The 27,626-nt window shown below is 38.8% G+C and overlaps 1 protein-coding gene across 3 annotated transcripts in view; it reads right to left on the reverse strand.

Moving 5' to 3' along the window:
- zgc:195001 (uncharacterized protein LOC567531 homolog) overlaps positions 1–27,422 on the reverse strand; it is a 34,693-nt gene extending 7,271 nt beyond the window's left edge. The window contains exons 1-4 of one of the 3 annotated variants that reach the window (XM_022673914.2): positions 27,349–27,422; positions 25,071–25,230; positions 23,531–23,649; positions 1,436–1,468 (exon numbers count right to left, since the gene is read on the reverse strand). In XM_022673914.2, coding sequence (XP_022529635.2) covers positions 1,436–1,468; positions 23,531–23,649; positions 25,071–25,111 — 193 coding nt within the window. In that variant the 5' untranslated portion in view covers positions 25,112–25,230; positions 27,349–27,422. Of the gene's footprint in view, positions 1–1,435; positions 1,469–23,530; positions 23,650–25,070; positions 25,306–27,348 lie in introns of those variants that run through there. The other 2 variants (XM_049468086.1, XM_049468085.1) reach the window with 2 other exon arrangements.
- Positions 27,423–27,626: the final 204 nt, after the last annotated feature.

The raw sequence follows: 27,626 nt of genomic DNA on the forward strand, positions 1-27,626 counted from the left end.
AGAGTAATGATAGTAATTATCACACATGCAGGCGGCCTGTTCCTCAATACCCCGGAGTGTCGGGTGTCCATGTGTAAAGTCTGCTGATGCTCAGAAAATAGCTCAGCGCTGAGGCCTAATGTATGTAATGCACTGTAATGGCTCTTTCATGTGAACAACACAACAGATAAAGGTCAGGAATACACTATACAGTGGCTTGCAAAAGTATCCATACCCTTAGAGCTTTTCCATATTATGTCACATTACAATCACAAACATAAATATATTTAATTGGAATTTACAGTAATGTGAAAGACCAACACGAAGTGGTATACAATTGTGAAGTGGAAAGAAAATGATGCATGATTTAAAACATTTTTTACAAATAAAAAACAAAAAAAAAGTGTGGTGTGCAAAAGTATTCAATATTCCACTTTTCTTTGAGTGCAACCAATTGCATTCAGAAGTTAGCTGATGACTGCTAATGACTAAAAAGAGTCCTACTGTGTGTAATCTAATCTCAGTACAAATACAGCTGCTCCGTTGTTTAAGAGAATATTGGGGAGTAGACAGCATCATGAAGTCCAAACAACACCCCTGACAGGTCAGGAATGAGGTTGTGGAGAAGTTTAAAGCAGACTTAGACTATAAATAGATTTCCCAAGCTTTAAACATCTCACAGAGCACTGTTCAATCCATTATCCGGAAATGGAAAGAGTAAACTTACAGGACGAACCAGGAGAGCACTGATCAGAGATGCAGCCAAGAGGCCCATGGTGACTCTGGACGAAATGCAGAGATCCACAGAGCTCAGGTGGCGGAATCTGTCTACAGGACAACTGTTAGTCATGCACTTTACTTTTTAGTTTTTTATTTGTAAAAAAAACACTTTTTTCATCATGCATACGTTTCTTTCCACTTTACAACTATATTCCACTTGGGTTGGATTTTTCCTTAAATTCCAATAAAATATATTTATGTTTGTGGTTGTAATGTGACAAAATATGAAAAAATCCAAGGGGTATGAATACCTTTGCAAGACACTGTATGTGCAAGTGTTGACATATATCACGGATGTATTCAGCTACATTAAGCTGCACCCATTGCTGTCACACACACACACACACAGCTTGAGTTGGGATCAAAGCGGCATTACCAGAGTCTGTAGGACCACTCTGAGCCCTCGTCAAAGTGTCTCAGATTTGTACATTTGTCTGATTTTTTTTTTTTTGCTTTAACACATCAACTTCTAGAACTGACTGTTTACTTACTGCCTAGTTTATCCACCCTGTCACAAGAGCTATTGGAACCAGATCATCAGTATTATTTATCTTTAAAGCCAGTGGTTTATTGTTTTGACTAATCAAAAATCATTTAGGCGTTGAGCATTCCCAGTCATCCATTTATTAACAATGGAGGTATAAGTGTAAGAAATTAGAGCAATTTAAGTGCTTACCTGCAGCGACTGCTGCCTTTGAGGATTTTCTTCCTGCGCAGAGAAACAACAGAAATTGTAACTTTAACAGTTAAAAGACACTATGTGTGCAGTTCTTTTTATTGCTTGACATCAAAATAATCAGAAAATTCAGAAATGCTGACACAAATCTCTTCTTCTCTTTATAAATCACATAATAGTTTCTTGCAATATGAATTTTGTAATCATTACAGTCAAAGAATTAAACAACATATCGCCGCTGACCAATGAAAAACGTATCTCCATTTTTGTCGATTTTTAGTTTACTACATAATTTGAACAGACAAACTGTCCTTTACACTGTGCCAAAATTTCTTGATGAACACATCCATACAAAAACTTTAAAATGACCTAAATTAAAATCTTTTTACTTTGACTTCCATTGAACATTTTGATTTTTTTTTTTCTCCTGTAAAGTTGCTGTTTTGGAGATACTGGCTTTTCATTGGACAGTGACGATACATGAGTATGCAGTTGTAATCATCATAGTGTATAAAAATACAACAAAGAGTGCTAGAGGCAGATCAGGCAATCAGAAATTCATTTCACTTGGCATGGAAGACCGTAGGGAATCATAGAATTAGAAATAATCAGAATCTCTATTTTATATGTCTGCATCGCATTCAATTTTTCTGTTGATGTAAAATTACAATAAAGATTCTATTCTGTTTTAGAATGTTTCTGGTGCAAAATGAGTCAAAACCTCTATTTCAGCTGAACGTGGGACAACAGGAAGTCAAATTTGAAGAAGAACATGCATTTGACTTTGGGGCGGGTCCAGCTCAGAGGCAGAACCAATCAGAATCTCTATTCGCTGCTAGCTGAGGGTGAGACAACAAATGTATAAAGATCAACTTTGAGCAGAGATGTAAAAATTACTAGAGACACCCAGTAAAAGAGTTGAGTAAAAGTACAAGTGCTCTATAAAAACAAGAGAGATTTGAGTAGAAGTTTAAGTGTTCTTTAAGCTCCACATTTAGAAGTAGAAGTACTAAAGCATTCAACATTTTTTGTACTTAAGTACTGCAAGTAATGTATTCTAAAATGTAGTACTGAAGCACTGAAAGTAAAAGTACAGTACTGTGTTATTAGTGTAGTTTTCACAGAAAGCAGTGAAAAGCTGTCAGAGTGAAAGGCAGAACAGGAGCAGTGAGGTCTTCTAAAAAGATCAGTGATAAGGAGCTCTGCCTTTACCGCTCTGGCTTTTGTGATAATATGGGTTTAGAATGATTCATAATATTTTTAGAATTGTAACAAGTAACATAAAAAAATAGTGTTTAAACACTAATCAAAATATGTAGTGAAGTAAACGCGGGAATAGAAGAAAAAATAATATTCCAGTTTATACAGATACAGCATTCAGTAGTTATACTTTATTAATAGTTGCTGACCCTTCACCCTTCATGTTTTTATCGTCGCTGTCCAATGAAAAACACTTATCTCCATTTGTGTTGATTTTTAGTTTACTACATATTTTGAACAGACAAACTGTCCCTTACACTGTGCCAAAATTACTTGATGAACAGACCAATTGAAACTCTTCAACATGACATGAAATAGATTCTTTTTACATTGACTTCCATTGAAAGTTTTATAAGTTTTTCTCTCTCCTGTAAAGTTGGCTGTTTTTATTGGACAGCGACGATATGGAGACCTTCTTCTTCTTCTTCTTCTTCAGTAATCTATAAATAGTTCTGAATAGGAACTCTAAAGATGGGTTCATTTTATTAGTTTTGATTTAAAAAGGTTGCTTTTTATAGGTTGGAGAACGTTTTTTCTTGCCACTCTCACCTTGCTCAGCAGAGGTTTATGGTTTTATATATATGTTATTCATCCTTTGTTTTATTATTTTTCTCCTCCTCGACCTGAGCATGTACTTCGGACCAGCTGTTTGCTGTTTCTCCACTCCAGTAAAAGATGCTCCACATATGAGCTGCTAACAAACGCATCCATTTCCCTTTATAAAGCTACGAGTTGTCTCTTAAATATGATTTTTTTGTTGTTGGTGAAGGCGACGTTTATACATGTATCAATTTGCGTATGTAAGATGTTTCAGGGCCAGATTTGTTCACATTACCAGTGTTGGGAGTAACGGCGTTAAAACTAACGGCGTTACTAACGCCGTTACTTTTTTCAGTAACGAGTAATCTAACTAATTACTCTGACTGTAACTATAACGCCATTACCATTTCCGACACCCCGTTACTGCACGTTACTTTAGCCGCTCTATGAACTTTTTTTTTGTTGTAACTTTGGTTTGCCCTGGTTAACCCCTCCTCTTTCCGGTGAACTTGAGCTTCTGGCCGCTGTGCCTTGGCGTGGTGAAGTGAGGCACAATTGTGACGATTTGCTGCTCTAATCAATTCAGTGATTGCCGTGGACAGGCCAAGTTCCGATTTAAGGAAGTTAAGCTCTTTTTAGCTGCTCCGGTTTTTGTGGTGCTGCTGCTTTCTCTTTTAGAGCTTAGATTCTCTGCCCGAACCCGACCTGACCCAAAGACCGTCCCAAAATCGGGCTCCTATTTTTATTTTATATAAAGCTCTGGTGTGATAATCACAATGTTGCTAAATAACCAATTATTATTGTTCACTAAAGCAAACGAAATAGCGAAAACTGAAAGTGAAAAAACATGTGTTAACTGAAACTAATAAAAACGGTAATTAAAAGGAAAAAACATAACTATCTCGAACTGTATTTTGTGTTTATAAAACTAACTAAAACGAACTAAAATTACTGAATTTTCGTGTTTAATTTATTTATAAGCGCTGTTGTACAGCGGAGTTGTACAGCGGGCGGTGTTGCTGAGCGCGCAACACCTCGTGGTCCGTGGCGTTAGTTCTTGTGTAAAGCCGCAAAATACGACAGAAAACACTGAAAAACTGCAGAACTATGTATGGGATTACAATATGAGCGCAAGGCAGATGAAAGAGAAACAGGAGATTCAGTATGTGAGAACATTTACCTGTGAGTAGCTCATTCCAGAACAAGCAAATATTTCTCTCTCTCTCTCTTTCTCTCTCTCTTTCTCTCTCACGTTTATTAGATTGATCTCTCTGATGAGATGTGTGAAAACTAATAAAAACTAGCAAGCCCACCCTAAAAACAAATTAAAACTTACTGAATCAAACTATAATAAAATGAAAAATGTAATCACGTAGCTCTGGGGGCACGTGAACGCCTCCGCGTTTGACTTGCAGCATTGTGTGTAGCTGTTCTTAAAAATCATTGTAATTAAATAATAGTTTTATGCTATGTTTCAGTGTTAATTAACATAATTCTGATTATATTTCACTCATTCAATCAGCCCGAAAACAGACAGTTTATGGTTTGGGTTGGCTCGGGCTCATAATGACAGTTCATGGTTCGGGCTTGGGCAGAACGTGCACGGGCTCCGGCTGGGTCGGGTCGAATTTTTTGGGCCCGATCTAAGCTCTATTCTCTTTTGGTGAAACTGTTATATTAATACCATTTTAACGGTCATTAGATTGTTGTTTTTGTCCATTATTTTGTTTTGTTTATATACATATTTCCTTTGAGTGTGGCTTGGTTTGTTTAACTCCATCCCCAGACGCGTTTTTCCGTTTTTTCCGTTTTTTTCAGTATTACATGTTTTAGTAATTTTCTTTGGTTCTGTGAAGAATTTCGTTTTTATTTTTTGTAATTCGTTAGATTATATTTTTGTCAACATTTTGGGTTTATTATCGTTTGGTATTTTTCTAATAACAGTAAATACATAATTCATTTCCTTTTTTTTTGACGGGCGAATAATAAAAGTAACGCGATAGTTACTTTTACTGGTAACTAGTTACTTTTATAGTGGAGTAACTCCGTTAGTAACTCAGTTACTTTTTTAGAGAAGTAACGAGTAACTATAACTAATTACTTTTTCAAAGTAACGTGCCCAACACTGCACATTACACACAGATACAGCTCACTGTATCACATTTGTGAATGTGAACTGTCAAGATAGCCAAATCTGATCTGAGCAAAAAATCTGATTTGAGCAATATGGCTTGTAATGTGAACGTAGCCTCAGTGTTCATCTGCTCATCCAATCATCCTTAAACATAATAAGTGTAGAATTAGAACTGAAGAGACCTGGCAAGTAAAAGAAGCACAACTAAATCCCTGCTTAAATCACCAGAGTCATCCACTTTGAAAAGAGACTGCACCACTATGCACGTTTTAAAAGTACTTTTCAGCCTGTTCAATGCAATTACACATTCTTACCACTCTAAAGAAGTGGACATGCACAGTGTTGGGCTTTCTAATGAGAAACAGTTCAGGCATCATTGAATCTGGAATCTGTGAAATGTGGCTCAAAACCTCCAACAAGTTTAACAACAATAACAACAACAACAACAGCAGCTCTAGACATGTCAGGGTTAAAGATGAAGTACAGTGCACATGCCAAGTTCACGGTGGTCAGGAATCTGTGTGTTTCACCTCTTGACCCGCGTGGCCCTGTGGGTGACATAACCCCCACTCTCTCTCTTCTTTAGCTCGTCAGGAGAGATAAATCTGACTGTGCTATGTCTGCATGTGGCTCTGTCATTGTTAGCCCTGATTGATGTAGTTTACTCATGCCTACAGTTATAGATCCTCCCCTATAGGTGCACCGGTCCTAAACTTAACATTTACCCCCCACACAGACACAGGCATGTCTACAGGACTGACACTCACTTCTAGGAAGAAAACTTTACGTTTCTGTCGCTGATGACCCCTGATCCGGTTGCAGGGTCATTAGTCTTAGTCATCCACCGTGAACCTTCTCAGAAATGTAGTCCATCAACCTCAGCACTGCAAACACTTCACACAGCTTAATAATCTCTCTGAAAGCTGACATGTGTTGGATCACACCATTGCTGGGCTTCAAAAATGCTCTCATGGTTTAATACGATCAAATCCACACAACAATTTTCCAGGATCTAGTGTAAAACCTACCAAAAGAAGCACCCTATTGTCCATATTAGTGGTCAGTTCCTTCAGGGGTTTCAAAGTAGTGAGTGGGAGCACAAGGTAAGGGTTTCTAATAAAGTGGCCAGAAAGCGAAAGCACAAGCTAGAAGGTGTTTCTAATAAAGTGCCCAGTGACTGAAAGCACATAGTAGATGTTTCTAATAAAGTGGCCAAAAAGTGGAAGCATAAGTTAGAAGGTGTTTCTGATAAAGTGGCTAGTAAGCAAAAGCACAAAGTAGGGAGTTCTAAGTGAGTGGAAGTCTAAAGTAGATGTTTCTAATAAAGTGTCCACTTAGTGAAAGCCCTAAGTAGGTGTTTCTAATAAAGTGTCCACTAAGTGAAAGCACTAGGTGGGTGTTTCTAATAAAGTGGCCAGTGAGTAAAAACACAATGAATGTAGGTGTTCTAATAAAGTGTCCACTAAGTGAAAACACTAGGTAGGTGTTTCTAATAAAGTGGTCAGTGAGTGAAAGTCAAAGGTAGATGTTTCTAATAAAGTGGCCAGTGAGTGAAAACAGTAGGTAGGTGTTTCTAATAAAGTGGCCAGTGAGTGGAAGCACTAGGTAGGTGTTCCTAATAAAGTGGCCAGTGAGTGAAAGTCTAAGGTAGGTGTTTCTAATAAAGTGGCCAGTGAGTGAAAGTCTAATGTAGGTGTTTCTAATAAAGTGGCCAGTGAGTGGAAGCACTAGGTAGGTGTTCCTAATAAAGTGGCCAGTGAGTGAAAGTCTAATAAAGTGGCCAGTGAGTGAAAGTCTAAGGTAGGGGTTTCTAATAAAGTGGCCAGTGAGTGAAAGTCTAAGGTTGGTGTTTCTAATAAAGTGGCCAGTGAGTGGAACAACATTATCAGTACACTGAGTCCATTTATAAAGTGTAAAAGGAGAGGTGAAGCCTCTAATGCGGACATGTCAAGAGATGTGCAGTCTAGTGTTTAACCAGCCAGAACAACGTGTCATTTTTCATCTGCTCATTTGTCTTCGCTCATCCCTCCGCTCATCATCAGTCCATCTTTCTAAATATATAACATGTATACACTAACAAGGCACGACTGAGAGTCATGATAACGCTCAGAAACAGGGCGTGCACAAAAATTGATCACTCATCACAATCAATCATCTCATGTATATTTGTGTGGGAAGCTCAGCCCTGATCAATATAGTGTTACACACATTAAAGCGATAGATCAGCAAAAGTAGCAAATAGACACAACTAAACTGCATAGGTAAACAGCATCCTGTCATCACCATCAGCAATGTGGGCTGCATCTCTTTATACTTCATATTAATTAGTTTGTATAATGTTAATTGTCAGTTCAGCCAGCTGCTTTGTCAGGTGTTGTGATGAATTTTGTCTCTGTCAGAATCTGACTCCCCTTTGCATGCATGTGCATTACTGCTGTAGTCAAGACCAAGACCAAGACTGGGGAAAAACTGAGACAACAACCAAGACCGAGAGCAGATTAAGATTTAAATTCAAATTCAAATTCCATTCATTTTTATTCTAAAATGTAAAAAACTAACAATTTGCCTTTAAACAGCTCATCACTAAGGTTAGTTAGCTCGTCACTAACGGTAGTTCTGTCCCTGGTAGCATTAGTATTTTAGCTAGCTTGTCGCTAAGGTCAGCTAGCTCATTGCTAAGGTTAGCTAGCTCGTCGCTAACGGTAGTTCTGTCCCTGGTAGTTAGCATTAGTATTTTAGCTAGCAGGTCGCTAAGGTCAGCTAGCAGGTCGCTAAGGTCAGCTAGCTAATCGCTAAGCTTAGCTAGCTCGTTGCTAGCTTTAGTTTTTGTTACTCCTGTAAGGTTAAAATAACAATAGGCTGAAAAACACTGACATGATGTAAGCTAGTTGAAAATCATGCTAAAGATAGTGGGTACGTTACACACACACTGTATAGCCTATTGAATAATGAAGCATACGGTGCTGAGGTGGGAGTATGTCATAAAAGCTTGGATCGGTGTTGTGCCGAATTCAGCAGTGTGTATCATCTGTGCAAGTGTATGTAACCCTAATGTAGACAGATATAAGAGGGGGTGACTTTCTTTGTTGACCCAAACACGAAAACATCTGAGTGACTGAGGTAACCGTGAGACTTTTGGTGCATATTTTTTATTAAAGGTGAAGCCAAGAAGACGGTGTGTGCATGCTCCTGAGAGAGGTGCTTTTCCTGGCGGGGGTGCTGAATTCGGCACAACAGTGGCCCAGGTATTTCTTTGATAAAATAATATACATATATATATTTATATACAGTATATATATATATTTTATCTTCTTTTTTTAAGACACAGTTAAAGTGAATGAAGATATGGTGGATGCTTGTGTGTCTCCAGTGTATTTTTAGTTCTTAGTTTTGAAAACTGGAATTTGCTCACCCCAACGTAACCTCTCAGAGTTGATAGACTACAATTAGAGTGCGAGTGTGTAAATCTGATTCTTCCCTGAAGTGAAATGTTGGTATCTGTGTTAGACTCCCTGTCCAGGTTCAAGTTCATGTAGTAACACATTCCCGGCGCTGAAAGCCGATGAAGCGCCTCTCGCTCTGTGTAAGAGTAGAAGCCCTCACGTCCCGAGAGACACTACAGAGCAGGTCAGATCCAGTGTGCTGGGTTTGTTTTTGGAGTTCTGAGAGAAAGCCACGGGACATTCTCTCAACACGTTTCCCTGAAGGACGGCTCTCGCCTCCACGGGGTGACAGGAGCGGGGAAAGCCTCAGACTTGCTGACGACCTTGCCCCACCGGGTTCTTTGGAAGATAAAAACGAGAGCGTTTGAGTGTGTCACTCGATCGGACGGGCTGGCCTTGCGCGGGGAAGGGGTGTCCTCACGGCAATGCTTCTTCCTGACAGGCCGCTCTGTCAGAGCTGACACAGAGCTCCGCAGGGACAGGTGCCCCAGCACACGTGAGCATGAAATACTGCCATAACGCTACATGTGGCACTCAGGGTCCCTCTACAGCTGTCTGGGTGGTGCATAACATCTCTGTCTTTCTGTCCTATACACACACGCACCCATACATAACATAACTACCAAACCAACCTTCACAAACAGCGGCTCGTTACATAACCCCGACCACGATAACGCTTCAAAGCCTGCGTGTACAGAGCGCGCTCCACGCGTCCTCATAGATCATATATGTCCTGCTGGGAAATACCAACAGGATTATGGAACAAGTAGCCCATGCCCTATAACCATCAGGCCTGTACCTCTTACTCATTCAGTCATTAGTGTATCCATTAAGTGCCTGCAAAGAGTAGCAGTAAGACAATTATCTGGACCCAGTAGAGACACAGAGGAACCCACTCAAGTCCTGGAGTCCAGAGTCAGGTTACAGCGGTTCTACAGTACAGAGTATTACAGCAATCACTTCGCACTGAGACCGAGGGTCCGGAGGGAGAGGGAGCGAGGGGCGAGAGGGGATTAGGACGGAGGGGAGGCTGTGAAGGTCATCTTTATTCGCTGACAGGTCACTCCATCTGTCATTAGCACTGATCTCTGCCTTAGTGGACCTTGGAGACGAGGCGAAAGAGCGAGCTGGGAAAGGACATCCAAAACATGTGCTGAAAGAAATAGATTTGAGCTGTTCTCAGTGATAATTATACATATAGCATATATATTTATACCCTAGTGGCCGAAAGTGTTTGGCACCCCTGAAATCTGACCCAAAAATGAGGTAATTCTTACAGTAAATGATTGCAATAACAGGTTTTTTATACACATGTTTATTTCCTGTGTGTGTATTGGAACAACACAAAAAAATGAGAAAAAAATATATATGTGAACATGGTAGGGTTGTGTTAAAAATGAATTAAAAGACTCTCAATAGAAGAGTCGGTGAATTACAATTTTGATAATGACAACTTTTGATAAAGTGCATTTAAATGAGAATCAGAGACAGAAACACTTAGATTTGTATTATTGGTGCCTTAAAATCCCTAAAAAATAACGAATCACAACGATATTCTGTGACTAAATCATGAATAAAATCATGATTACGTGTTTTTAAACTACAATATTGTAATTTGTTGGGTTACTGAGTTTAACTGAGAGTTTTATGGAGAAAATAAACATTGCACAGCTTGAAAAAAGGAAACGTGCCATTGTGTGTGTGTGTGTATGACTACGCATGTGTGACAGAGAGAGAAATAAAGAAAGAGAGTGAGAGAGAGAAAGCATAAACTTCAGCATAAATGAAAGGTTTACCCTCTGAACTTAACAGTAAGTAAGATGCTTTGTGCTGAGCGACATCACCCCAGAAGTGATGAAGGAAAGAGCACCATCTACCCACCCAGATAGAGCAAGACCAATTGTGCACTCTCAGGGCTCCAGAAGCTGATGATGAGCTGCATGACCGGGATTCGAACCAGCAATCTCCTAATCATAGTGACAGCACTTAGCACCCTACGCTGCTAGTTTTCTTAAACACACTTTATAATTTAATTCACCATTCCACCTTAAAAGCTGCTGTGACAACTCACATGCTTCAGGCTAAAGATGCATTTTTATGGGCATTGAATTTTTGATCATCTTCAGCTTCAAAAGAATATTCAAATAAGAATACAGATGTAGTTTTATGTGGATTGTATTTCTGCATAACATAAGCAGTAATATATATCAAACTCTTAAAGCACTAAAACATCTACCACAGGATCAATGTAATTCAATGTGTTTTCTTTATTTTCATGACTATTTACATTGTAGATTCTCTCTGAATGCATCAAAACTATGAATGAACACGTGTGGAGTTTTATACTTAACAAAAAATGACCTGGCCTCCACAGTCACTGAACCTGAACCCAATCCAGATGGTTTGGGGTGAACTGGACCACAGAGGGAAGTCAAAGGGCCAACAAGTTCTAAACACCTCTGGGAACTCCTTGAAGACTGTTGGAAAACCATTTCAGGTGACCACCTCTTGAAGCTCATTCAGAGAATGCCAAGAATATGCAAAGCAGTAATCAGAGCAAAGGGTGGCTATTTTGAAGAAACTAGAATATATATATATATATATATATATATATATATATATATATATATATATATATATATATATTTTTTTTTTTTTTTTTTTAGTTATTTCACCATGTTTTGTTAAGTACAGAACTCCACATGTGTTCATTTATAGTTTTGATGCATTCAGTGAGAATCTACAATGCAAATATAAAATAAAGAAAATGCACTGAAAAAGAGAAGGTGTGTCCAAACTTTTGGCCTGCACTGTATATATTTTTTGTAAAATGAGAATTTAACTATCAGGGTGAAACTTTTTGGATGGTGTGTGCCTTTAATGTAACATGTACAAGTTGTGTTTGGTAGCAACCAATAGCATTGAGTGTATTTTGTGGGATTTACTAGCTGTTAATTTTGCTGTATTATATTTTATTTATGACTTGTGACTATAAAGATCTTTCTGTGGAATGTGCTACATTATCTGTTTTAATGGATTTACTATAAAACAGCTTCAGTTCACAGAAGCACCTGCCTGCACAGTGCTTTTTCCCTTTATACCCTAAAGAAAAAATTGCCCCCTCAATTATCATTGTATAACTCGCACCCTGGTACCACTGATTTAGAGAGTACCACCCAGCAACAACACAACTCAAGCTGGACCTCCTTCCTGATTTATCCATGCCGATGGATAAAGACCCCCAGCCGATGGTTTGTGGCCCTCATGACAGAACAGAAACGAGCTGTTTGTCTTGGCCGTGGCGGTTGTGAGCAGTGCCAGGTCTGGGAACAGTGGTCATAACGAGGCAGATCAGGTTGTGCCACAGGATCAGGGCGGTGGAACTGATAGTGGCATGAGTGTGGAGTGTGGGGACAGAAGCTCAGCCTCCCTGATCTCCCAGATGACGTGTGAAGAGCCCCACGCTGAGCGGCGGGTCTGTGATAGCTGTTTATCCGACATGGATCAGATGGAAAAAATCATGCAGGCGGACAGATGCACAAACACGGCTACGGTTTTAGAAATCTGACAGAAATGCTGTTTGGTTATTAGAACCATAGAGTGATACAGAGAACCTGCTGTTGACAGCTATAAATGTCGGAGAGAGTTTAGCAAGAGCAGTTTAGCCTGTAAAAGAGGGTGTGGCTGTACTGAAACCTTCAGAAACATTGTTTTTTATATATTAGGGGTTTAACATTGTGAGATCATTGTTATCTGTATGAGTGTTGGTCAAAATGTCTACAGTACAGTACCATTGAAAATTAAGACACTTATCCACCCTCCACCCCAACACCAAGAATACCTTGAATAACACTCCACCAGTGGAAACACCACAACTAAATCCCATTTATTTAAACCACAACCCCAACAAAATTTAACTAAAAAGTGTTAAACAAATCAAAGTACTTTACGTGGGGTTCTGTTAACTTGCACTTTCTGAGGCTGGTAACTCTGACAAACTTATTCTGGGCAATAGAGGAAACTCTTGGTCTTCCTTTCCTTGGGCAGTTCTGATGAGTGCCAGTTTCATCAAAAATGTTTTTTTTTTATGTTCTTTGCGACTTAAACTTAAGGACACTTTCAAAGTTCCTGATTTTTTTTCAGATTGAATGACATTCATTCCTTAAAGTATTTTTTTCTTTACTTACGTAAATAGTTCTTGCATTATTAGAGCAGGTTCTTTGGATTAGAACAGGTAGGGGCACATAGGGCTATTTACTGTATACCAACTCTACCTCTTCTGAGACCTCTGACGTTCTCAAACACATTAAGAGAGCAAGAAAATCAAGCAACTGTTAACAGCTTCTATTTACAGAGCTAGTTAGCGTTAGCTATCTTGTGTAAGTAACTATAGGTTTAAATTGGATCTCCGGTTGATTCTGTGTTTTACCGTGACCTCAGATTTTATGATATAGAGCGGACTCTGGGGCTTCGACACTGCTCAAACTGCTCAAGTACCGAATCACCAAGTCTGAGGTAAAAGTTTAGTAGCATTAGCCTTAGGTTATTTGCACTGCCAAGGGGAGACCGGTGACACGGCGGGCAGTCTCTACTTGTGCTCGCACCGCAGCATTGATAACGAGTCTGACTTTAAGTGAAGTGTAAGGGTTAACTTTATCTAGCACTCAGTGCTGTATCTTTATAACTAAGGCTGTATCTCTGAAAATATTTTGTCCTTTGAGTTTTAGAGCTGTAAAATTGACTGTGGGGTGGAAGGCAGGTAGGCGTTCTCTGCTGCAGTGCTGTTAGCCAATCAGAGGTGGGGTTGGGTTGGGTAGTCGAGTTTAACGCCACATCAGCTCGTCGGCTATTTCGCGGCAGGAAAGGTACTGTCTAATCACAAGGTTCTACGATCTAAGCCATCGCAAGGCAGACAGACACAGACAGACACACAGACACAGTCACTCACACACTCACACCTAAGGGGCAATTTCAATCAAGTTCCAATTAGCCTGAACGTGCCGTCTTTGGACTGTGGGAGGAAACCGGAGAACCCGGAGGAAACCCACGCAGACACGGGGAGAACGTGCAAACTCCACACAGAAAGACCCGGGACGCCCCAGCCGGGAATCGAACCCAGGCCAATCAGAGGTGATATATTTATATATATATATATATATGAATATTCATTAGCAAGAGCCAAATCCTGTCTTTCTTTAGAGACCTCTAATTCAGTGAACAAAAGCAGGGCTAAATAGAAAAACCTAAGCCCTTTTTTAACAAAAAAAAAACAGCTCAAATGGCATTCATTCATATTAGAGTCCACAACTAGACTGGAATGAGATGTATTAAATTGCAGCTGACTCTCACCCACCCTCCACCCCAACACCAAGAGGGTGAATAATGCTCCATTAGTGGAAACACCACAACTAAACTCCATGTATTTAAACAAACAACCCCAACAAAAATGAACGTGTGACTGCCAAGCATGCTGGGACATGCTTCCCGATACTGTGTATTAGGAATAGGGTATGTTATCACCTAGATTACCAGTTTTTCAAACACTTGATCATCATCAAGCAGCAGCTTAGACTATCTGTAACCATCTACCAGCCTACAAGCTGGTCTTAAATCAAGATCTTTCAACAAGAAGAGCATGTTGTTCATGCTGGTAAACTGGCTAAACCATCAAACTCGAGAAAACAAAACTGCAGACTTCCAGTACAACTCTGAGACGTGCCACATGCAGAAGTTTTCAGACGACACTGCCATTGTGGCCTGTATACGGGGAGGAAAGGAGGAGGAGTACAGACACCTGGTGAAAGACTTTGTGGCGTGGTGCAATAGAAACAACCTGCTGTTGAACACCTCCAAGACCAAGGAGATGGTGGTGGACTTCCGCAGGGCCAGGCCACCCATACAGCCAGTATCCATTGTGGGAGTTGATGTGGAGATGGTGAAGACCTACAGGTATCTCGGACTGCATCTGGATGATAAGCTGGACTGGTCAGCCAACACAGACATCCTGTACAAGAAGGGGCAGAGCCGGCTCTACTTCCTGAGGAGGCTGGGGTCTTTTAACATCTGTCGGAAGCTCCTGCTGATGTTTTATCAGACTGTGGTGTCCAGCTGTCTTTTCTATGCTGTGGTGTGCTGGGGAGGAAGCATGAAGAAGAGGGACGAGATGCGTCTGGACAAGCTGGTCAGGCGGGCGGGGTCCGTGGTTGGTGTGGAGCTAGACTCTGTGGTAACAGTGGCAGAGAGGAGGACACTGCAAAAACTACTCTCCATCATGGATGATGATGGTCACCCACTGCATTTCATCATCATGGATCAGAGGAGCAGTTTCAGTGGCAGGCTCTTGTCACAGAGCTGCTCTACGGACAGACTGAGAAGATCGTTCGTTCCGAGAGCCATCAGACTCTTCAACTCCTCCCAGTGGAGCCGGAAGAGAGAGGACAGATGAGGAACGAGTCTCAATATGTGCTTTCTTAATCAGCCTTTTTTTTATCTGTACTGGAAAGCACCCTACACATCTACACCCTGGGACTCTTTTGCCTTTTTACTGTATATACTGTTCATTTGCATCCCTGGACACTTGGCACTTTACTGTACACTCTGTACCTTTTCACTCCTGGACACTTTACTGTACATCTTGTACATTTGCACCCCTAATCTAAAACACACCTATGCAGTCACAGACAGTGATGGGAGTAACGGCGTTGAAATAAACGGCGTTACTAACACCGTTACTTTTTTCAGTAACAAGTAATCTAACTAATTACTCTGACTGTAACTATAACGCCGTTACCATTTCCGACATCCCGTTACTGCACGTTACTTTGCGCATACAGACAAAGGCGCAAGTGTGTGTGTGTGCGTCGTGTGTGTGAGTCACAAGGGAGGGAAGCAATGATTGGCTAAGGTATAGTAAGATTATGTCTTCAGCCAATCAGAGAAAATAGGTGGGTGGGTGTTTAGGCGAGTGAGGAGGACTCCAGTGGAAAAACAGCCTTTTACAGATGGAAATACCGACACTATTTAAAAATCAAAGGTCAAAGGTAAAAATGTGCACGTCGAGTGCACATTATATCCCCGAACTAAAAATTTATCATGTACAAACCTCTATGCAGGTACTTGTCTTTGCTGTCATGCACTCTATTCATCTGGCTTATGAAACACGCTCTGAAAAGATGGGGGCCGGGGGGTGGGGGTTACGGGGGCGAGTAACACAAAAGTAACGCAATACTTACTTTTACTGGTAACTAGTTACTTTTACAGTGGAGTAACTCAGTTAGTAGTTCAGGTACTTTTTTGGAGAAGTAACTAGTAACTATAACTAATTACTTTTTCAAAGTAACGTGCCCAACACTGGTCACGGACCAAGGTCAACCAGCTTTTCCTTGAGCTTGGACCACCTTGAACTTGAATCGCTTTTCTTAGCAAGGGTATTTTAGTGAGTAAAATAGTGAAATATCCTGCACTGTAAACAAGTCCCGATGTGGAGTTTACACGGGGAGAGGTGGGTCACCCGGAGAGGATGTAAAGCCTGAATCATGTGGAGAATGGGGGTTTAAAAATGGACTAGTAGGGATTTGAAACCGGGTAAGGGAGTAGGGCTATAGGGGGGGCTACAGTTTAGAGGGGCTACACTAGAGGGCGGAGAGGGAGACTTGTTGAGATGATTAATGAGAGGGAAGTGTTGGCAGAAAGAGGGATGTTGTTGGCTGGTAAAGGCAGATCAGCAGAAGAACATGATAGTAGCGGTGGATCTGCACACCTTGCTCACCAAACAGCATATTAAACACATCGTAAAATCACCAGTCGATCACACACTGATGACTCTATTTACTATCAACTCAATCAGTAAATGAAATAATGAAAAAACAACAAACAGCACTTATCTGTCTGATTATCCATCTGTCTCTCTCTCTACTGATCTGTATCACTGGTTGAACTGACTTTCTGTCTATACGTCTCTCTGACTGTGTGTCTGTATGGCCACGTGTTCAGCCATCTGTGTCTATATGCTGACAGCAGGGAGGGGAATTTATACGCCAGCCGACTTTGTGTTGATTTTATAAATGATCCATAAAAGCAAGTGGTGTCTAAATGCGTCCTGCACATAAAGACACCTGCCGAGCCGGCGGGACGCTAGCGTTTCATGGTGGTGTGTAACGAGAGCAGTGAAAACATACAGCAGCTCAAGTGTTTCCAATCTGTGTAACTCTGCAATTTATGGCTACTAACTATAGAGCTCTGGAGCATTCGTTGCACGCTATATAGCAGCCACACATTGATGAAATGAAAGGACAGGGACTGTTCCTATGGTCTTATAGGCCTAGTGTATTATATTCTTATATACAGCTCTGGATTCAGTTTCTAAATCAGTTTCTCTGTATAGGTATATGTTTGAGTAAAATGAACATTGTTGTTTTATTCTATAAACAACGGACAACATTTCTCCCAAATTCAAAGTAAAAATATTGTCATTTAGAGCATTTATTTGCAGAAAATGAAAAATGGCTGAAAAAAACAAAAAATATAATAAATAATGCAAAAGAAAACAATTGTTATATTAATAAAGTTTTAAGAGTTCGTAAATCAATATTTGGTGTGATAACCCTTTTCTGTAATCACAGTTTTAATGCATATTAGCATGTCCTCTCCGTCAGTCTTACACACTACTTTTTGATAACTTTATGCAACTTCTGATGCAAAAATTAAAACAGAAATAAACGGATAAATCACGCTATTTGCTGTGATCATTCGCAATAAGTCACACTTTTCCCACACTTTTAATAATGCAATTTTAAAATCATTGTACAATCAAAAAGTACAATCAATGCTTATCGATGTCAAATGAACAACATGGACTTCTATTTGTATTATTGGTGTCAATTAATTAGCAAATGTGTTGCATTAAACACAATAATATTCTGTATGTATTCATGATCAATCATAAGTAAAAATGCTACCAATACTTGTTTGGTATGTTTTTCATTTTTAATACTGAAACTTTTAATCACAGATATTTCAATGTACAATAAGCTAATCAATGTAAAATCAACTAAATGGAATTCTATTCATATTATTGGTGTTAATTCATTAGCAACTGTGTTTAAATTAAAACACAGTCATATTCTGTATGTATTCATGATAAATCAAAAGTTAAAATGCTACTAGTGCTTCTTTGTAACTTTGTGAGGGAGACAAAACAAATAAATGTGTAGTGTGGTTTACATTACATTCTGTATGGAGGTGATTTTTGAAATATAATCTTGTCATTTGATGAGTAAAGGTTTTCCACATTAAAGCCTCAACAACTTTTTAAAACCTTTTATCCAAGCTATTCTTTCCAAGGCAGCTGAGCCAATTGACCCAACCCTTAACTAAGACTCTACTTTGCTCCTGACACAAGGAGACTTCTTCAGATGCATGTGAAGTCAGCTAGCACCAATGCACTCAAAAAACAAAGTCTCCACCTGGATTTAAGTAAGTAAATGATCTGGGGTTGCTGCAGTTGGTCAGGTCTGGGTTCAGTCCATATTAATCCATAATCCATATTATGACAAGAAATACTCAATTAAGTAAAGAAAAAAAAACAGTAATAATATAAAAAAACAGTAATAATAATATTTGCTGACAGCACTAATTATTATATATGGTTTTATTATGCTCAGTTAGACCAAGACTATATCAGGCTCCTGGAGAAAACCACTCATGGCCTTTGTGGAAAATTAAACTCAAGCAAGAAGTAATGATGCTGTTAAATCGTTCATTCTGCTCCAACCATTAAAAATCAGATTCTTTTTTATGGATAAACAAACTGCCTCTCATCTATTTTATTGAATTAAGTAAACATAGCAAAATACTACACATTACTAATGCACATTTAAACATACAATAAAGTTATCCAGACTGGTGGAGGAGAGAACATGCCAAGATTCATGAAAACTGTGATTATAAACCAGGGTTATTGCACCAAATATTGATTTCTGAACTCTTAAATCTTTATGAATATGAACTTGTTTTCTTTGCATTATTTGAGGTCTGAAAGCTCTGCATCTTTTTTGTTATTTCAGCCATTTCTCATTTTCTGCAAATAAATGTTTTAAATGTTTTTTTTTTTTTTATTCAAACATATACCTATAAATATCAAAATCAGAGAAACTGATTCAGAAGCTGAAGTGGTCTCTTAATTTTTTTTAGAGCTGGATTTTTTTTTGTCTTGACAGTAAAACACCTTCTTTTTTGTTTTCCTCAGAGTTCAAAAGACTCTATACAGTTTCAGCTTATTGTTTTAATTAAAGTGGCAATACTTCAGCCTTTAGTTGTTTTCTCTGAAGGTTTTTCAAGTAGAAGCTCATGTGAGAGGAAGATGAGCGTTTAGCCTTCCAGAGGCTTTCCTCTTGATTTATACTGTTTTGTTAATGGCAGCAGCTGTTAAACTTGTCTCTGCTCTCAAAAGACTATTATTATGTTCCTCTGACACCCGGGGAGCTACTCGGTACTCCGGGGGGAGCCGCACAATCCCTGCAATGCCCAAGGTGCCCTTTAGTCATCAGTCCCCTCCACGGACGGACGTATTTTTGATAGCTGAGGGCCAGGCATCAGCACCCTTAAGCCCCAACACCTCCTATACACACACTCACACAAACACACGCAAGCATACATGCATGCATGTATACACATACACACAATACACCTGTTACACACAATACAACTATTACCCACCGTGTTTACCTCTTTAACAACTTGGATATGATCAACGAAACTGCTTTTTTTAAATATATATTTTACGGCAGCCCCTTCTATACGGTAGTTGCCACTGGTGTATTTGGATTCAATGTTCTTTGAAAAAGACTGACTTTTTCTCTTAAACATCTAAGAGAATCCACTAATTCCATCTAAATGTAATGACTTAATCTGTGTTTTCTTTTTATTATCAGAGCTCTACAGTTTAAATGACTGGCACTCTGTGTTGATTAATCAGCATTGTAAAGTGCTTCTACTAATGTAAAGTTCTACTAACTCTGCTGACTCTATTGTGTTGACCCTTATACAGAATCAATAGGACAATATGCTGGGATGTTTCTCTATGTAATTGTCACTAGAGATGGTATATCAAAATCGGTAGGTGTATATGGGTATAGGTGGGTATGGTAATGGGTATGGATGATTGTGAGTGGGTATGGGTGAGTATGTATGGCTATAGATGATTGTGAGTGGGTTTTGTATGAGTATGGGTATGGATGAGTATGAGTATGAAGTTTTGAGTATGAAAGTGAGTATGGATGAGTATAGATGGATATAGATGATTGTGAGTGCAGAAGGATGAGTATGGGTATGGATGATTGTGAATGAATATGGATGGATATAGGTGATTGTGAGTGGGTTTAGATGAGTACGGGTATGGATGATTATAGATGGATATAGATGATTGTGAATGAGTATGGATGAGAATGGATGAGAATGGATGGATATAGGTGCTTGTAAGTGGGTTTAAATGAGTACGGGTAGGGATGATTGTGAGTGGGTATAGATGAGTATGGGTATGGATGATTGTGAATGTGTATGGATGAGTTTGGATGGGTAGGGATGATTGTGAGTGGGTATGAGTATGATTGTGTATGAGTATGGATGAGAATGGATGGATATAGATGATTGTGAGTGGGTATGAATGAGAATGGATGGATATATATGATAGTGAATGAGTATAGATGAGTATAGATGGATATATATGATTGTGAGTGGGTTTAGATGAGTACAGGTCGTGATGATTGTAAGTGGGTATGGATGATAATGGGTATGGATGATTGTGAATGAGTATGGATGGATATAGGTGATTGTGAGTGAGTATGGAGAATGATAGATGATTGTAAGTGGGTTTAAATGAGTACGGGTCGGGATGATTGTGAGTGGGTATAGATGAGTTTGGGTATGGATGATTGTGAATGTGTATGGAGGAGTTTGGATGGGTAGGGATGATTGATGATGGACGAGTATGGATGGATATAGATGATTGTTAATGAGTATGGAGAAGTATAGATGGATATAGATGATTGTAAGTGGGTTTTGATGAGTATGGTTCAGGATGATTCTGAATGGGTATGGATGAGTATGGATGAGAATGGATGGATATAGATGATTGTGAGTGGGTTTAGATGAGTACAGGTCGGGATGATTGTAAGTGGGTATGGATGATAATGGGTATGGATGATTGTGAATGAGTATGGATGGATATAGGTGATTGTGAGTGGGTTTGGATGAGTATGGGTATGGATGATTGTGAATGGGTTTGGATGAGTATGGGTATGGATGATTGTGAATGGGTTTGGATGAATATGGATGATGTAATGCGCGGAGGCGGGGGAGCCATGAGTCTGCCCCATGCCAGAACGGGCAGCCCCTGTCTGTCCCAGCTGGCCTGAATTGGACTAATTGAGCAGCCAGCCAGGATGGGCATAAAAAACCCTGGCTGAAAGACTAAAAGCTGAGCGACAAAAGCCCCACCGGGCTGTCGTTATGATTTAGGTTTGTTTTGGGTTTTGGTGGAGGATATTTTGCCAAATAAAGGTATGTTTGAGTTCATTCACGGCCTGTGTCTGTGTATCTCTGTGCTTCCTGACTACCAGATCACGGTGGCCACGCCCCTATCCCTATGGGTAGGGATGATTGTGAGTGGGTTAATTAAGTTAAACAAGGCTAAAATCCTGCACGTCTAGAAGACAAAGTTTTAAACCTGCACACACAGTCAAGTGAGACTTTTAGAAGCTACTTTCAGACCCAGCATCAGAAGTAGAAGAAGAAACAGTATTTTGCCATCTCTACTAAAAATGGTTAAAATTGACGAAAAGTTTGGTGGATTGTCATAAGACACAAACATCGTGGTAATATAATTGACAGTATTTTTGGCACTAAAGTATTTTATTCAGGTGAAACTGATGTACACACTCAACATTAGGCTTTCACAGTAAGTGAGTAGGATAACGAATGGAAAACTGTGAGGTGAATCTACTGCATTGACAGACTAGTGAAAGTTCTTTGGCTCACTGCTGCCCATCACTTTTTATGGTCATCACGCCACCTTTTACGGAGACACTTATAGGTGGCACCCAGGCACTGGAGCTGTACGTTGAGTATGCGCAGCATTCTCAGCATGCAGAAGTGTATGGTTTCCTCAGGGACGTTTTTTACGTTGCGTCACCATCTACATTTCACAGCTCCAGATTAATCGTTTGTCACATTTGAGTTACGGGCCTCAAGCATTTTCCATCATGATCCGGTTTCGCTTGTCACAGCGGCTGGATAATGAACAGAGGAACCGGGAAGAAATAAAATGCATCTTAAACAGCAGGACACTGAATTCAGTTTAAATATATCAACCCCATAACAGTGCTGCATGTAGCCAGCTGCTCGTTAAAGCATGCACCATTTTCAGGCATATTGCAGCAGTCAGTAGTTTAATTAACCAATCAGCAAAACATATTGGAAAGTTTTCAATTCACATTTAAAGTAATAGTGTGATGAGATAATAAGATATCAGTAATTTCAGACGTTTTTAGCCATGCTTTTTAAATAAATTAATTATCTGTATGATGTATAAATTACTATTTATATGTAATAATACTTTAAAGCATTAAAGACACTTTTAAAGATCTTGATACACAGATGGGCAGATAAATATATAGATCAAATAGATAGATACACTGTTAAAAAAACATGTGGACATTTTCTGAGAGCGGTGTACAATGTAAACAACAATGTACATTAAAACCACGAAATGTAACAGGACCTCTCTGTTATGTCTCACGAAAATGTGAGTAATTTTCTGGTAAAAGAGGTGCATTTTACAATTTACATTTTACACGTTCGTGTATGTTAATTACAGTTATAAACTGTATTTGACAGTGATATATCCACATATATAACAAAAATATTTTTTTCCATTTTTTATTAAAAATGTTATTATAAAATAAAAGACCACTTAAAATGATGAGTTTCTTTGATTTTACTAAATTAAAAAAACTCTGGAATATATCATTTAGAGGAAGATGGATGATCACAAGCCATCAAAGCAAGCTAAACTGATTGAATCTTTCCACCAGGAGTGGAATATAGTTTTCCAAAAGCAGTGTGTAAGACTGGTGGAGGAAAACATGCCAAGGTGCATGAAAACTGTGATTAAAAACCCGGGTTATTCCACCAAATATTGATTTATACAAATATTGATTTGACTCCTAAATCTTTTGTTATTTCAGCTGGTTATCATTTTCTGCAAATAAATGCTCTAAATTACAATATTTTTATTTGGAATTTGGGAAAATTTTTGTCTGTAGTTTATAGAATAAGAATAGAATATAGAATTTTATTCAAACATGTACCTATAAATAGCAAAATCAGAAATAGAACCAGATTCAGAAACTGAAGTGGTCTCATCATTTTTGTCATAGCTCTATATAGACTAATAGATAAACAGACAGCCAGACAAGCTAATTGGTAACAAGGGAGTATAAAATATTAGAAAATTAATTACAAAGTTCTTCCCAGTAAGTGAAAACTGAAGCGCTGGGTTCAGTTCACAGTTTGACAGTAAGAGTAAAGCGGTGCGGCTACATGAGAGCACAGTGTGTGTGTCCTGCTGTGATGAGAATGCAGCTGCAGAGTGAGGAGAAGCAGATGATGACAGAAAGAAAGAAAGAGAGAGAGAGAGAGAGAGAGAGAGAGGGATCTTACCTGATTTCTTCAGCTCAGGCATGACTCCGTTGGTGGTAGCCGTGCTGCTGGGCATGGCACTCATGGGGCAGTGTGTGTCCTGTGAGTCTCCGCCACCTCGGGGGCTCCTTTTATTCCCTCTGGAAATAGAGGGGGGGTGGGAGGAAGGGGGGATATGGGGGTGTGTAAGTGTGTACTCGGTTACGACGGTACCCAGGGGGTTAATCCCATCAGCTGAAACTCTGGTAACTCGTGTTCCTCTAAAAGAGTCAATTGACAGAAGATGACATTCTAGAAATGTTGCACATAGATAAACACATACGCATGCATGCACACTTACACACACACTTACACACACACACAAATGGTTCTAATATGGTTCTATGACACTTATAAAAAAGCAATTTAAACAACTTGTTATGGTTCTATATAGAAGTATTGCATTTTCTAAAGAATTCTGAATTTCTGGTAATAAAACACCATATGTTCATCATTAAGAGCAGATAAATGTCAGACAGTGCACACAAAGTTTGATGGTCACAGCAAGCTTTGGAGCTTTAATCCTCACAAAAAAGATAAATAGACAAATATACAGCTCTGGAAAAAGAAATTAAATTAAGAGACCATTTCAGTTTCTAAATCAGTTTCTCTCATTTTGCTATTTATAGGTATATGTTTGAGTAAAATTAACATTGTTGTTTTATTTTATAAACTATGGACAACATTTCTTCCATATTTTAAATAAAAATATTGTCATTTAGGGCATTTATTTGCAGAAAATGAAAAATGGCTAAAATAAAAAAAGCAGAGCTTTCAGAAAATAAAAATAAGAACAATAAAACAAGTTACAATTCATAAAGTTTTAAGAAACCAATATTTGGTGGAATAACCCTGTTTTTTAATTACAGTTAGCATGTTCTCCACCAGTCTTACACACTGCTTTTGGATAACTTTATGCCACTCCTTTAAGCAGTTCAGCTTGGTTTGATGGCTTGTGATAATCCATCTTCCTCTTGATTATATTCCAGAGGTTTTCAATTTGGTAAAATCAAAGAAACTCTATTTTTAAGTGGTCTCTTATTTTTGTACAGTCACATACACACACACTTCTAAAGCTTTGTAATGTATTGCTCTTAGTAAAATTAACAGTTTGAAGTTTGCAAAAGTGTAGTATAATAAACCTGCTAATAAGTAAATTACAGCTGACATACAAAATCATTGTATATGCGAAACAACATCTTTTTTTTGTGAATTTTTTTTTTTAAATAAATAAATAAAATGTATAATGTCCATTATTTTACATTAACTCCTGTCGAACATAGGACTGCACAGTTAGCCTTGAGTGTTTCTCACCTGAAACCTTTTTAATACATGATTTAACATGATTAAATCATGTATTACATCATTGTAAATCTGGGACGTACCATCACACAGTGGACGTTGTATTCAGTAAAAAAAAGCCATGGTCTTTTTTATATTATTGCCAGGGTTGAGTCAATATATGATGCAGCGTTAATGCAGAAATTTACACTGAATTCTTTAAGGCTGCTTTTATACCTACCTTGTTTGGTCTGGACTTTCTGACTTTGCAGTTTGATCCATAACAGTGTAGCAGAACTAAAGGGGGCTGGAAAACCACGGTCCAGACCAAAGAACCAGAATTTGGTCTGGCCAATAGAGGTGGTCTCTGTCTGGATCTACTGAACCACGGTCTGGTTGGTCTGCAGGGTGAAATAAGTGTTCAGGATGGTTCGGATTTTGGACCAATTACAGGAAGGGTAGTCTTTAAACAAACCAGAGGAAAAAAGATGATGAAAGAACGTAAAGTTCTTTAGTTAAGAACATTCTTTAGTCTGCTCTTAAAACTGCAGTCTGTAAGCAAAACTACTGTATTTTGTGCAATATAAGGTGCACTGGATTTTAAGGATCATTTTAAGCGACACTAATTAGGAACAAGGATGTCGCCACTTTTTTTGGGTTAAGCAGTCTCGCCGCTAAGTGTTGGGCATTAAAGTGGACATGAAACACTTCAAGTATTTAGTATAATTCACAAGATGTATTTTCACTCTAACAAATTTTATAAGTTTAACAGTTGTCAGTGAAACAGAATTAAAATAAAAAGCAATCTAAATGTAATTTTTTTAAGTAAGCGCAGTGCCATCTTGTCCCAGCGCTTAAAGTGACGTCACGAGGTCGGTTACTGTAGACATATTAGTTCCTCAATAAATAATAAAAGCCAAATCAAAAAACTTTTGTATTGCCCCTGGGTGTAGTAATACTGGGTGTAGTAAAATTTTATAGGCTGAAAAATGAGCCTCGCCTTGGAGGTGGCTAGCAGCGCTGAAGCGTGAGAATCCTCCGGTTAGCCGCAATGCTAGGGGTTAGGAGCGAGCACTTTCTAGACCAGGACTATGTGGAGGAGAGGGTTTTTGAGTCAGGAGCATTAGCGCCGACAAATAAGCTGAAGTCCGACGCTTTTTTCCCTCAATTTAAAGTTAACAAATCTAGCGTTATCTAAGTTACTTATATAGCTATCTTACCATAGCTAGCCAACGCTAGCTAACTAGCTAACGCTAACCAAATGAAGCTAGCCACTCAGCCTTCTAACTTCCAAACTGAACGGTTTATCAACCAAACGGCGCCTGGGTGTTTCAATATCCACTTAAATCATGTACGTTTCATTCAGTCTTAATGAACTCTGGACTTTACATGCTAAATAGCTAAATGTATATGAACAAAATAGTTAACGGGATGGCAGTACCTGCTGTTGACTGGCTGACCTCCCGTAGAGAGAGAATAGACACCTCCAAAACGTCTCGCTCTCAGAAAAGCCTCTGAAAATTTTTGCTCAGGTTTATATAGGAAAGATCTCTGAGCAAATGGCCCACAATAGCCTAGTTCAGCTTCGTCTTCATCCATAATCTCCACAAACAATAAGCTCTTTTCCCTAACCGTGACTGCTAGTTATGTACCTGGGCTCTTCAACCAACCAAACCTTGTGAAGTCACCAGTGCTGCACGGGCAAAATGACGGCGCACTAGCGCAAACATAAATATATTATAATTAAGTGTGTAAACATTTTATTTAAAAAATTACCCCCCAAATAAATTCCATTATATTTAATCCCTTAGAAGACTTGTACAAACTGAAATGTTTCATGTCCCCTTTAATGAAGCTAATTTAAGTAAAACTAATAAACAAAACTATAATTCTTAAAAAAAAGCCTTTTCTTTCAAAGTCAAACAAGCACTGGATGTTAATCTACACAGATTTCTCTCCTAAAACTTTATTTATTAAAGTTTTTATTAACTTTATTTATTAAAGTTTTTATTAAATATTTATTAAGTTTATTTGAGTAATTAAAGCACTTCCATTTATTTACAGTAAGCTTAGGCTGGAGCATTAGCATTAGCAGTTAGCATTTAGCAGTTAGTGGCTAATGTTGCCTGACAGTGCTACACTGAGGAACCCTGAGTGTTCAAGTAAGTCAGGGCGATATTAACTAATGGTTCTTTCTACGTAGCTTGTTTTAACAGGGTAAGCACGCAGACTACAGTCTGTTATACTCACCTCTGAATGGCGAAAGAGCTAGCGTTTAGCACGGTTAGCAGCTAATGCTAATGCTGCTCCAGTCTCTGTGCTGGAGATCTAAAATTGAAACTCCTGTATAATGCTCTACTTCATCAGAGTGGATTTATTGCTCCTTATAACCTGACTGGTAGAAATTTACCAGATTACAAGGCGCACTGACGATTTTTAGGAAAATTAAAGGATTTTAAGTGTACCTTATAGTGCGAAAAATACAATGACTAGACGAAATGTAAACAAATGACAGAAACCTTAGTGCAGACTCTGGTCCAGTCTTCCAGGTGTAAAAAAACATCCATACAGTAACATATGCTGCCCCCCAAAACCACATCTTTTCCAGGGATGTCCATGCATTTTTAACACGACAATGCAAAACCACATGCCGCAACGTTTTTTGGAATGTATTGCAGACCAGAAATGGATTTATATTTACATATTAAATGAAGTTGATCAGGCACAGCACAAAATATCTTGAGTCTATATTGTCCCAATATTATTATAAATTAGGGGTTGTAAGCGAATATACAGC

This window comes from Astyanax mexicanus, chromosome 19, assembly GCF_023375975.1.
Source record: "Astyanax mexicanus isolate ESR-SI-001 chromosome 19, AstMex3_surface, whole genome shotgun sequence".
Taxonomy (NCBI): Eukaryota; Metazoa; Chordata; class Actinopteri; order Characiformes; family Acestrorhamphidae; genus Astyanax; species Astyanax mexicanus.